Consider the following 12,534-nt stretch of genomic DNA (forward strand, 5'->3'; position numbering starts at 1 on the left):
AGCTCCCTCGCAGAAGCCGCGTCCCCGCCGACGCCGCTTTCCCACCCTTCTCCTTCGTGGCGCTTCCTCCGGCTGTGGGGGGAGATCCCGGCTGGAGTGTGGGGCTGCTGTGGGGCAGCCCGGACCCAGCACCCTCTCCCTGTCTTCTCCCGACCGCCTGGGTGATCCTGCCGGCCCTGCCGGCTCTGGGGTGCTCCGGGTGATGGGGGGGTCGTGGGGACACGGGGCAAGGCCAGCCCAGCAGCACGAGGGGCACAGCGAGGGGCCGGGCACCTTCCAGCCCCGGGAGAGAAGGGCCAGGCCAGGGGCTGAGGACAGAGAGGGGTGCTGGGGCCACCGGTGGGCTCTGTGGGAGGGGCCTGGTGCTGGGAAGCTGCCACCCCCCCAGGGATGCCCTGGCCCTCCCCAAGCCAGCCCCCGCTTCCCTCGGCCCTAATAAGAGTGAGCAACCAAAGTGAAACCGCGTGCCCTGGGGGAAGGCCATCGGCATCCGCGGCGATGAGGGGCTGGGCCGGGGTGGGCCGGCGCTCTCCTCTGCTGCTCCTTTTCTCTCTCCAGTCCGTGTCAGGGGCCCTTCAGCCCCTTCTAGAAGGGCAGTGGCCACGGGGGCGGCTCTGACCGCCCCGCCGAGGGACGCGCAGTCTCGGGACCGGCGCCGGCCTCCAGCCCTTGGCTCTGGTCCCGGAGCCACGAGTGGCACCGGCAGCGGGGGGCAAAGGAGGCGGCGCGGCCCGGCCCGGCGGCGCAGAGGACACGGGGCCCCGCGGCCGTCGCTCCCCCGCAGCTCGGCCCGAGCCCCGCGCTCGCGCCTTCCCCTCACGGCCGCCGCCGCCGAGCTCTGCCGCTGCCCTGGCTGAAATGGGCCAAAAGCTGCGGAATTTCCCTCCTGCAGAGCCTGTGTGGTGAGCTGGGCCGAGCTCCTGCCCAGCCTGCCCCGCAGGTGTCCCTGCAGCCGCACAGACACCCCGCCGGGGTGACCCAGGGCCCCCGTGGCACTGACACAGCCTGACGCCTCCTTCGGGGCAGGAAGGAGAGTCTCAGGCCGCTCGGGAGTGCTGGGCTCAGGCTTCTCCCTCCTCCTCCTCACACAGGCTCAGCTGGGAGACACCTGATGGTGACAGTGACAGCTCCCGGCTTCTCTCAGGGACAGTGAAGTGAGCTCCTCCTCGAGGGCCTCTCTGTCCCTGTGGCAAACTTTCCTGTAGGAAATGTAATGAATATCTGATCTGTGTGTGAGTAAACCGACGTCCCTGACTAATCCTCGGGTGGAGAATCCCCAGGGCGACCCCAGCGCTGCTAATGAAGCATATCTGCTTGAGAGTGAGAAGCTTGTTCCAGGTGAACAGAGGCAAAGACCCGACGTGTGCGGTCCCCCTGTTCCTGCAGTGGGTGCCCCGCAGCCCCCGGGCTCTGGAGGGGGCAGGAGGCAGGAGCAGGGTGCAGGCAGGCACAGTCCCTGCCTGCTCTGGCAGGAGCAGCTCTGGGCCAAGCGAACGTCCCCGTCCCAGAGCCAGGACCTGGGGGAGACCCGGCAGAGGCGGGGGGTCAGCAAGGGACCCAAAGGGGAGGTTTGGCAAAGGGGACAGGGGAGGGCGCGTATCAAGGGCTGTGTGGAAGAACCACGGCACCAGGGATGGAGGAAAGATATTTTAAGATATTTTATTTTTCAGGTGGGGTCATTGCAGGGACTTCCCCAGCCCTACACCCCCAACTGCTCTCTCCAGGCTGCCCGCTGCAGTCAGGGATAGTTTTGCCTCAGGGGCTTGCGGGAGCACCTGCAGCAGCACTGCCGGTCCCGTTTCCACCAGGCGCTGACACGCCTGCAGAGCTGGGCACGGGACTCCCGCAGGGCACGGCCCCCCTTGCACAGCCCCCGGGCCGCCCAGGCACGCATCCTGCCCTTGGGCACCCGCTGCTGGGGACTGGGCTCCGCTGGGCTGCTCCCGCCCGGCGCCGCCCAGATGGTGCTGACAATGGTCACGGGGGTGCTGCTGCCCGACATCATGGAGCTGCTCCAGCCCATTTCCAAGGATCCCGTGTTTGGAATCCTCTCGGTGTCCGTGTCTGGCGCAGGAAGCTGCACTCCATTGGCCTCAAGCCACATTCTGGCAAAGAGCGTCCTCACGCGCTCCTGGTGACTGTCAGGGTCTGGCTCCACATCCCTGGGTCTCTGTACCACTTCGCCCTCATCCTCAGAGACCTGCTCTTGACTGCTCCCTGCTGACCTCTCCAGTGGGGGGTCCTGGCCCAGGGCTGGTCCCAGATTCTCCACCAGCGCCTGATCATCCTTGGGGGTCTGGGCGGGTCCTGAGCGCTCTTGTGCCGCCAGATCTGCCGTGGCACCGGGGCAGGGCTCCGGGAAGGAGCAGACGGTGTCCGCAGAACTGGAGCTGCTCATCGGGAGGGAGCTCAGCGATGGTGACCACAGTAGCGGGCACAGGCGCTCTGTGCTCGGCAACGTCGTGCTGGCACTGCAGGGGAGGAGAGAGGGAGGTGAACCTGCTGCACCACGGCCCCTCCGGCGGGACGGGCAGGGCTGCCCAGCGCGGGCAGGGCACGGGCTGAGAGTCTGGGGCAGGATCTGGGGCCTCCCCCAGCACTCACCATTTCTGCAGGGTCGGTTGTTTGCTCTTCTCCATCTTGGCGTCAGCTGTCCCATGCTTTGCCTTCTGCCTTGAACTCTGCAGGACACCAAGAGCTGGGTGAGACGGGAGCAGCTCCCAGGCCACATCACCCCCACAGCCCCTCACCCCACCCACCCCATCCCACTCCCCACCACAGCGCGGTGCAGCCGTCACATACCCAGAGCCACTGGGCAAACATGGCGCCGAGCACGAAGTACACCACAGTGAACATCACTACGCACAGCATCTCGGCCAGGGTGAGCTCGCTGCCACACGCCATGGCTGCTGGCCCAGTGCTGCTGCGGCCTTTTATATTGGGGCAGGTGGGCAGAGCCCCTTTGTGACCTCACAAGGTGGCTGGAACCTCCCCCCTTTGTGACATCACATGCCGGGCAGATCCCCCTTTGTGACACCCAGCAGCCACTCCTGCCACCTCCTTGCCCCTGCGAGGAGGTGCTGGGGTGTCCCCTCAAAATCCCAGAACCATCTGGGTTGGAAAAGCCCTTGCAGCTCCTCCAGCCCAACCATGACCCTCCCCCTGACCGTTCCCAACTCCCCCAGATCCCTCAGCGCTGGCTCAGCCCGACTCTTCAACCCCTCCAGGGATCCCGGGGACTCCCCCCTGCCCTGGGCAGCCCATTCCAACGCCCAACAGCCCCTTCTGCACAGAAATCCTTCCTCAGAGCCAGCCTGACCCTGCCCTGGGCAGCTTGAGGCCATTCCCTCGGGGCCTGGCGCTGGGGCCTTGGCTCCAGAGACTCATCCCCCCTCTCTGCCCCCTCCTGGCAGGGAGTTGCAGAGGGCCAGGAGGTCTCCCCTCAGCCTCCTCTGCTCCAGACTGAACCCCCCCAGTTCCCCCAGCCGCTCCCCAGCAGACCTGTGCTCCAGACCCTGCCCCAGCTCCGTTGCCCTTCTCTGGCCACGCTCGAGTCATTCAATGGCCTTTTTGGGGTGAGGGGCCCAGAACTGAACCCAGGAATCGAGGGGCGGCCTCCCCAGTGCCGAGCCCAGGGCTCAGATCCCTTCCCTGGCCCTGCTGGCCACGCCAGTGCTGACACAAGCCAGGATGCCGTTGCCCTCCTTGGCCCCCTGGGCACACTCTGGCTCATTCTCAGCCCCCCCAGCCCCTCTCTGACCGGCAGCTCTCCAGCCACTCCTCCCCAGGCCTGTAGCCCTGCCGGGGGTTGTTGTGGCCCAAGGGCAGCCCCCGGCATTTGCCCTCAGTGAAACTCCCCCAGTGGGGCTCAGCCCCTCGCTCAGCCTGTCCAGGTCTCTCTGCAGCCTCCCTACCCTCGAGCAGACCAACACTCCCCCCCAACTGGGTGTCATCTGCAAACTGACTGCGGGGGCACTCGATCCCCTCGTCCAGATCCTCAATAAAGACGTTAAACAGGAGCAGCCCCAAAACCCAGCCCTAGGGTCACTCTTCGTGACCGGCCGCCAACGGGATTTAACTCTGTTCCCCACAGCTCCTTGGGCCCGGCCGTCCAGACAGTGTTTCACCCACTGAAGCTGTGCCCATCCAAGCCGTGAGCAGCCAGTTTCGCCAGGAGAATGCTGTGGGAAACGCTGTCTAAGGCCTTCCTGAAGTCAAGGTAACAACATCCACAGCCTGTCCCTCACCCAATCAGCAGTTCGCCCTGTTGTAGAAGGAGATCAGGTTTGCCAGGCAGGACCTGCCTTTCATAACCCCGTGCTGACTGGGCCTGACCCCCTGGCTGTCCATTGTATGACTTTTCACAGCCCCGGATGACCTGCTCCATGACCTTCCCTGGCACCGAGGGCAGACTGACAGGTCTGTAGTTTCCTGGATCCTCCTTTCTGCCTCTCTTGCAGATGGGCGTCGCATTTGCCACCCGCCAGTCCAGTGGGAGCTCCCCAGTCAGCCCTGAGTCCAGGTAAATCCTGGGCAGCGGCTTGGCGAGCACATCTGCCAGCTCCCGCAGCACCCTTGGGTGTCACCCCTCCGCTCCCACAGCCGTGTGTGCATCCAGGCGGTGCAGCAGGTCTCTGACCACCTCCTCTGCAACTGGGCTGCCCCCAGTCTGCTCCCCCTCCCCATCTCCCAGCTCCTGAGGCTGGGTGTCCAGGGAACGGCCAGTTCCACTGCTACAGACTGAGCAAAGTAGGCCTTGAGCACCTCAGCCTTTTCCTCATCCTTTGTGACTCTCTTTCCCTCTGCATCCAATAAAGGAGGGAGATTTTCCCTAATCCTCCTTTCGTATTTAATGAATGTACAGAAATATTTTTTGCTGTGTTTAACGGCTATAGTCAGGTTGAGCTCTAGTTGCGCTTTGGCTCTCCTAATGTTCTGCCTGCAGAGCTTCACTACATCTTTAAAGTCTTCATGAGAGATCACTGTCACCTCTGTCCGGCCCCGCGTCCGTAGGCACCGCGACGGGGACGTTTGCTCGGCCCAGAGCTGCTCCTGCCAGAGCAGGCAGGGACTGTGCCTGCCTGCACCCTGCTCCTGCCTCCTGCCCCCTCCAGAGCCCGGGGGCTGCGGGGCACCCACTGCAGGAACAGGGGGACCGCACACGTCGGGTCTTTGCCTCTGTTCACCTGGAACAAGCTTCTCACTCTCAAGCAGATATGCTTCATTAGCAGCGCTGGGGTCGCCCTGGGGATTCTGCACCCGAGGATTAGTCAGGGACGTCGGTTTACTCACACACAGATCAGATATTCATTACATTTCCTACAGGAAAGTTTGCCACAGGGACAGAGAGGCCCTCGAGGAGGAGCTCACTTCACTGTCCCTGAGAGAAGCCGGGAGCTGTCACTGTCACCATCAGGTGTCTCCCAGCTGAGCCTGTGTGAGGAGGAGGAGGGAGAAGCCTGAGCCCAGCACTCCCGAGCGGCCTGAGACTCTCCTTCCTGCCCCGAAGGAGGCGTCAGGCTGTGTCAGTGCCACGGGGGCCCTGGGTCACCCCGGCGGGGTGTCTGTGCGGCTGCAGGGACACCTGCGGGGCAGGCTGGGCAGGAGCTCGGCCCAGCTCACCACACAGGCTCTGCAGGAGGGAAATTCCGCAGCTTTTGGCCCATTTCAGCCAGGGCAGCGGCAGAGCTCGGCGGCGGCGGCCGTGAGGGGAAGGCGCGAGCGCGGGGCTCGGGCCGAGCTGCGGGGGAGCGACGGCCGCGGGGCCCCGTGTCCTCTGCGCCGCCGGGCCGGGCCGCGCCGCCTCCTTTGCCCCCCGCTGCCGGTGCCACTCGTGGCTCCGGGACCAGAGCCAAGGGCTGGAGGCCGGCGCCGGTCCCGAGACTGCGCGTCCCTCGGCGGGGCGGTCAGAGCCGCCCCCGTGGCCACTGCCCTTCTAGAAGGGGCTGAAGGGCCCCTGACACGGACTGGAGAGAGAAAAGGAGCAGCAGAGGAGAGCGCCGGCCCACCCCGGCCCAGCCCCTCATCGCCGCTGATGCCGATGGCCTTCCCCCAGGGCACGTGGTTTCACTTTGGTTGCTCACTCTTATTAGCCTTCTTTAATTTTAACGGGCAATAAATGCCGATAATCTTCCTCAAGGTGACTCTGTTTTGCCTGTGATGGCCCTTAGGGAGTTCTCCCGGAACCCCGCCAGCCCAGAGCGGTTTGAGTCAGCAGGAACTTTTGGAGACCACAGGGGCTTTCCTGGGGCGGCCACGCCCTGAGGGCTTCAGAATCTCCAGCGCAGCCCTGGGTCACCATGGCAACCACTGTGTGCCAGCGTGATGTCATCATTGCATCACAATGTGGCCCCTGTTTCAGCGGGTGGCAGGGAGGCTCAGCTGTCACTTCGACTGCGTGGGAGCCAGCGAGCAGGAGAGCAGATGGACCAGGAGATGGACAACGTCTCAAAGAGGGAGGGAAGGGGCAACAAGCCGGTAGTAGCGGGGTGCTTCGGCCTCACCCCAACCTCTCCTCCCCTCGGGGCCTCTCGCCGGCTTTCTCGGCCTCCCCAGCTGACCCCTTTCACGCCCCCTTATCACGCAGAACTTCTGGAGGAGATGCTGCCACGCTCTGCGCCGGATGGAGGAGTGGAAGCTGACTGTCCTCATCTTCATCTCGAGCCTCTTCTTGTGGGGCCTCTTCATGGTGGTGCTGCCCTGTGCCTCCAATCTGTTATCTGTCCTCACCATGGGCCTCCTCGCAGCCTGCTGGCCCAGGAGCAAGGCCAAGGTAGGTGTTGGTCATGGCACCCCCCGACACCCCCTGGGCAGGGCTTAGCCCCGGGCAGAGCCCGTCCCCGGGGTGCTCGGGAAGGCCCCGTAAGCGGGGCACGAGCAGTGACCGGTGGCCGTTGCCCACCCAGCACGGCCCCTGCTCGGGAGCCACCGAGCCCGCTCTGCTCAGGCCGCAGCCCAGGCTTGGGGCCGGGGCCAGTCCTGCCCCCGGAGCTCCAGCTGCCCCTTCCCGGGGTCCTCGTGCGCGGGGCAGGGCTCCTCCTGGCCCAGGGGAGACCCCCTGCACTAACGCGGGGCTTGTGTTCTAGGGACAGGGGAGCTCTGCAGAGGAGAAGAGCTGTCCGACAGACGGTAGGAAGGACCCGATAGGTGAGCAACCCCGGCCCAGAGCTGCGCCGGGCTCCACGGCGGCTCCCGGCTGAGGGACGCCATTGCGGCAGAGCCCCCGCGCCGGCTGCCCTCGCTCACTGTCCTTCTGCTTTCTCCCTCCCTCCGCCAGGAGCCCCCTCCGTCCCCTGGGAAGCCGTGGAAGGGGCCACCGAGAGCCAGACGGCAGGGTAAGTCCTCCAGGAGCCCCACGCGGGGGTCCCTCTGCCCTGTGTAGCTGCGCCCTTGCCCTGGGGAGGCTGCGGGGGGGCGAGAGCAGGATCTGGCCCCAAGCCCCCGAGGAAGCCGAGGGCGGGAAGGCGTTGGGGGCCGAGGGAAGCGGGGGCTGGCTTGGGGAGGGCCAGGGCATCCCTGGGGGGGTGGCAGCTTCCCAGCACCAGGCCCCTCCCACAGAGCCCACCGGTGGCCCCAGCACCCCTCTCTGTCCTCAGCCCCTGGCCTGGCCCTTCTCTCCCGGGGCTGGAAGGTGCCCGGCCCCTCGCTGTGCCCCTCGTGCTGCTGGGCTGGCCTTGCCCCGTGTCCCCACGACCCCCCCATCACCCGGAGCACCCCAGAGCCGGCAGGGCCGGCAGGATCACCCAGGCGGTCGGGAGAAGACAGGGAGAGGGTGCTGGGTCCGGGCTGCCCCACAGCAGCCCCACACTCCAGCCGGGATCTCCCCCCACAGCCGGAGGAAGCGCCACGAAGGAGAAGGGTGGGAAAGCGGCGTCGGCGGGGACGCGGCTTCTGCGAGGGAGCTCCCCCACGGGACGGGAGACGTGGGTCGAGATGGGAACGTCGGTGCTGCCACCAGCTCGGAGCTCCTCAGGAGCCAGCCCTCCTCCTCCCACAGCAGCGACCTGGAGGAGCTGGCCACGTCCCTCATGGAGTCCCTGGGCGGGACCCGAGTCTGCCGCGACCTCCTGGGAACACTGAAGGAGTCTCGGGATCGCGGCGCTCCAAGCGCTTCCCAAGACATCCGCAAGGAATACGCCACCTGCCTGGAGTGCCGGCGGTGCCTCACCGGCAGCTGCCCGCACCGCAGCGAGCCCCTGCCAGAGCGGGACCTGCCCACGCTGGCCGCCATCCTCCACAGCGTGGACCTGCTGGTGCACCGGGAGGAGCTCCAGCTGGAGCTGGGCATGGGCTTTGAGCTGGTCCTGGCTGGGGAAACCGTCTACGTCTGGCAGAGAACCCATCGGTTCCCCGAAATCCCCCCGGAGCGATGCTGCAAGAAGTGCAGCGCGCCTCTGCCCAGGAGCCTTTGGGCCAGCGAGAGCTCTCAGGCGCCGTCCCCCGTCCTCAGCGCCCCGGGAGCAGCACAGGGGCAGATGAGAGCGGCCGGGCAGGACGCGGGGGCTCCTCCTGCGAGGGATAGGGAGGCCAAAGGCAGCGCGGAGCTGCAGCCGGCTGCACGGGGCGAGTCGCCCCCCCCCACAGTCCCTGTCTGCACCCTGGCCGACATGGCACAAACACCCTCCTCTGCGGCCCCGGCCCGGGTGAGCAGCGCTGTGGGGTTGGCCCAGCCCTCGGAGAGGCACGAGGGCCTGGGGCAGCGGCTCAGCCGAAAGCTGAAGCGCCTCTGCCACGTCTGCGCCACACTGAGGGACGAACTGGAGTCTTGCTTCGACTGCGAGTGCTTCCTGAAGTGGATGGAAGGAAGTTCGGCACCCAGCGGCACCGCCCGTGGGGACAAGGCACTGCCCGGCGACCACCAGTTTCAGGCCAAAGCCCTCCCGGCCAACACGGTGGCAGAGGCGTAAGGAGCCCCGCGCCAGCAAAGGTGGGACTGGGGGGAGCGTGGGCAGGGGGAGCCCAGCACGGGAGGACGGGGACGGGTCTGGGCTGTCTGGTGCAGCTGTCACAGCTGCGGTGCTGGGGACGTTTCTGTGGGACGGGATGGCAGCGGGGTCTGGGGGCGCCGGGCTGACGGTGAGGGGTGCGACGGCCCCGCGCTGAGTTTTGGTGTGAGGTTACACAGGGGCTGCGCCCGCCTGCCCCAATATAAAAGGCCGCGGCCGCACTGGGCCAGCAGCCACGGCCTGTGGCAACGGGCTCACCCCGGCCGAGATGCTCTGGCGACTGATGCTCACGGAGATGAGCTTCCTGCTCGGCGCCGTGTTGGCGGCCCAACGGCTGTGGGTATGTGACGGCTGCACCGCGCTGTGCCGGGCAGTGGGATGGGGTGGGGAGCTGTGGGGGGCTGTGCTGTGGGGTGGTCTAGGGCAGTATGGGGTGGTGTGGAGGCCTGGGAGGTGCTCCCGTCTCACACAGCTCTTGGGGTCCTGCAGAGAAAGAGGGAGGCCGTCAAAAGAGGGAGGAGAGAGAAAGCTGAGCTGGAGAAGCTGAGCACTGAGTGGCCCTGGCCTGAAGCAGCCTGCAAATGCCATGGCATGGCACCGCGTGGCACAGCACGGCCCAACTGCACAGCATGGCCTGGCACGGCGCGGCACGGCACAGCAGGGCGTGACACGGCATCGCAGCGCGGCACAGCATGGCACGGCAAGGCATGGCACAGCACGGCAGAGCACGACCTGCCACGGAATGTCATGGGGTGCTACAACACACCGTGGCATGGAATGGCACGGCACGGCACGCAGTGCCCGTGCAGAAATTGAGTTTTTTCGGCCCGGCCCCGAGCACCCTGCAAAGAGCCGACACCTCACGGCAGGCCTGAGCTCACTCCCTCACCGTCCTCGGACGCTTTACCACTGAAGCACAGAGGAAGGAAGGAGCCTGCACCAACCCCGGAGACATGGTGAGTGCTGGCAGAGACCCCAGATCCTGCCCCAGACCCTCAGCCCGTGCCCTGCCCGCGCCGGGCAGCCCTGCCCGTCCCGCCGGAGGGGCCGCGGTGCAGCAGGTTCACCTCCCTCCCCTGCAGTGCCAGCGCGACGTTGCTGAACACAGAGCGCCTCTGCCCGCTACGCCGGTCATCATCACTGAGCTCCCTCCCGATGAGCAGCTCCAGTCCCGTGGACACCGTCTGCTCCTTCCTGGAGTCCTGCCCTGCTGCCATGGCAGAGCTGGCAGCACAAGCGTGCTCGGGACATGCCCAGTCCCCCAAGGATGATCAGGTGCTGGTGAAGAACCTGGGACCAGCCCTGGGCCCCCCACTGCAGAGGTCAGCAGGGACCAGTCAAGAGCAGGTCCCTGGCAATGAGGGCTACAACGCGCAGACACCCAGGGATGTGGAGCTGGACCCCAACAGTCACCACACCGGCCAGTGGATGCTGTTGGTCACAATATGGCTCAAGGCCAATGGAGTGGAGCTGCCTGTGCCGTACAGGGACAGCGACAAGGCTGAGTATGGAGAGGAGAGAAGGATTCCAAACATGGAATCCCTGAAGATAGACAGGAGCAGCCCCATAAACTTGGACGTGAGCGGCCCCATGATGTCGGGCAGCAGCACCCCCGTGACCATGGGCAGCACCATCTGGGCGGCGCCGGGCGGGAGCAGCCCAGCGGAGCCCAGTCCCCAGCAGCGGGTGCCCACGGGCAGGATGCGTGCCTGGGCGGCCCGGGGTTGTGCAAGGGGGGCCGTGCCCTGCGGGAGTCCCGTGCCCAGCTCTGCAGGCGTGTCAGCGCCTGGTGCAAACGGGACCGGCAGTGCTGCTGCAGGTGCTCCCGCAAGCCCATGAGGCAAAACTGTAACTGATTCCAAGGGGCAGCCTGGAGAGAGCACCCACCTGAAAAATAAACTATCTTAAAATATCTTTCCTCCATCCCTGGTGCCGTGGTTCTTCCACCCAGCCCTTGATGCGCGCCCTCCCCCGTCCCTTTGCCAAACCTCCCCTTTGGGTCCCTTGCTGACCCCCCCGCCTCTGCCGGGTCTCCCCCAGGTCCTGGCTCCGAGCTCCCCCGGGCTTGGTCACCTCTGTCCGGCCCCGCGTCCGTAGGCACCGCGACGGGGACGTTTGCTTGGCCCAGAGCTGCTCCTGCCAGAGCAGGCAGGGACTGTGCCTGCCTGCACCCTGCTCCTGCCTCCTGCCCCCTCCAGAGCCCGGGGGCTGCGGGGCACCCACTACAGGAACAGGGGGACCGCACACGTCGGGTCTTTGCCTCTTTTCACCTGGAACACATTCGCTCAACAGTAAAGGTCTTTACTGTCAGGCAGGAATTCTTCCTGGCAGCGCTGGGCGCACTCGCTGTTACCGTCAGTTTGGCCTCACAAGAACCGCCGAAGGCTCAGCTGGAAGCTGTAGAAGGCAGGCAGGCTGTGCTGCAGCGCTGGGTGCTGGGGGGATCGTTCCACCCAAGGGCCGTGCCGAAAGACAAGGGCACGCTTCTCCTGTCACACCAAAGCAGGGAATATTCCTGTCATTTCCGACACGTACACACCGATTCCCAGAGGACCGACTGCCCGTGCCAGTGCGTTGTTTGGGGGAGAGTCCCTGCGGGGCTTCCCCAGGTGTCTGCTGGTTTCTCTGCCCTCCCCGGGATGGACCCGTCAGAGCTGCAAACATGAGGTCCTTGGGCACAATCCTGTGCGAGGCCCCTCACAGCTCTGAGCCCCAACTGCGGGCAGGCAGGAGGCAGCAGCTCCCCCCTTTTCCTGAGACTTTGCACTCACAAATCCCAGCTCTCAGGACTCCAAACCCAAACCACCTTTTGGCAGAAAAAGAGCCGCCGTGGCTGTGGCAGAAGAGTCAGAGGTCCCTCGGCCGGAGCTGATCCGGCCGTTCCCTGAGCCAGCGCTAATCAGCACGTGCAAGTATGGAAGCGCAGGCTGTGGCAGGTGTCCCCCCCAGTGAAGATCGGGCTCCATGGCCGCTGGAGCGGAGCAGCTCCTGATTGCCTTTGCTCTCGGGGCTTCCCGGCAGTTGGGGCCTTTGGCCAACGGGAGCCGCTACGGGGCACAGGTCAGATTGGGGCTGGGTGTCAATGGAGCCCTGGGGCAGCCATTTTGAGCTCCTCCCCTCGGGCAGCCATTTTGAGCTCCTCCCCTGGAGCAGCTCGCCGCCGTCGGTCGAGGACTCTCCCCTGGGGTCGGGACGTCGCCCAAGGAAGCTCCTCCAGGTGATCTGGGTCGGGGCGCTGCCCTGAGCAGGTCCTCGAGGTGGAGAGCCCTCGCTTGTCAGGTGAGTGATCAAGCGTTTGGGGTGGCCGTTAAACCCCACAGAGTTCTTTGTTCTGCGTTCTGGGGTGCCGTTGAACCCTGGAAAGCTGTTCTGTTCTCCGCGCACAGACATTCGAACCTGCAATTTACGGAGAGCTAGTTTCCTGCGCTCGTCGTAATTTGTCATTATTTTGGTGGGGGGCTGTCTAATTGAGAGCAGCCGTAAGGCCCGCGCTCCTCCCGCTGAGGCCGCCGCGGGCTCAACCCGAACCCCCCCACTCCTCACCCCGGGGAAGGCCCTTCCCCCGGCGCGGGGAGCAGCACGAGGTCGG

The 12,534-nt window shown here is 65.8% G+C and overlaps 1 protein-coding gene across 1 annotated transcript; it reads left to right on the forward strand.

Annotated features, from left to right (window-relative positions):
* Positions 1-6,203: 6,203 nt before the first annotated feature.
* Positions 6,204-10,013, forward strand: LOC141973435 (uncharacterized). Its single transcript, XM_074931999.1, has 6 exons — positions 6,204-6,477; positions 6,587-6,772; positions 7,086-7,146; positions 7,277-7,334; positions 7,832-8,926; positions 9,435-10,013. Exons 1-5 carry the CDS (start codon positions 6,325-6,327, stop codon positions 8,904-8,906), a joined length of 1,533 nt encoding a protein of 510 aa, XP_074788100.1. The 5' UTR covers positions 6,204-6,324; the 3' UTR covers positions 8,907-8,926; positions 9,435-10,013.
* Positions 10,014-12,534: the final 2,521 nt, after the last annotated feature.

Source organism: Athene noctua, chromosome 1 (assembly GCF_965140245.1).
Source record: "Athene noctua chromosome 1, bAthNoc1.hap1.1, whole genome shotgun sequence".
Classification (NCBI taxonomy): domain Eukaryota; kingdom Metazoa; phylum Chordata; class Aves; order Strigiformes; family Strigidae; genus Athene; species Athene noctua.

Coding starts and splice junctions, on each gene's coding strand:
- LOC141973435 (XM_074931999.1), top strand. CDS start 6,325: ATGTCATCATTGCATCACAATGTGGCCCCTGTTTCAGCGGGTGGCAGG. Junction 6,478..6,586: donor AGGGAAGGGGCAACAAGCCG/GTAGTAGCGGGG, acceptor CTTATCACGCAG/AACTTCTGGAGGAGATGCTG. Junction 7,147..7,276: donor CGGTAGGAAGGACCCGATAG/GTGAGCAACCCC, acceptor TCCCTCCGCCAG/GAGCCCCCTCCGTCCCCTGG.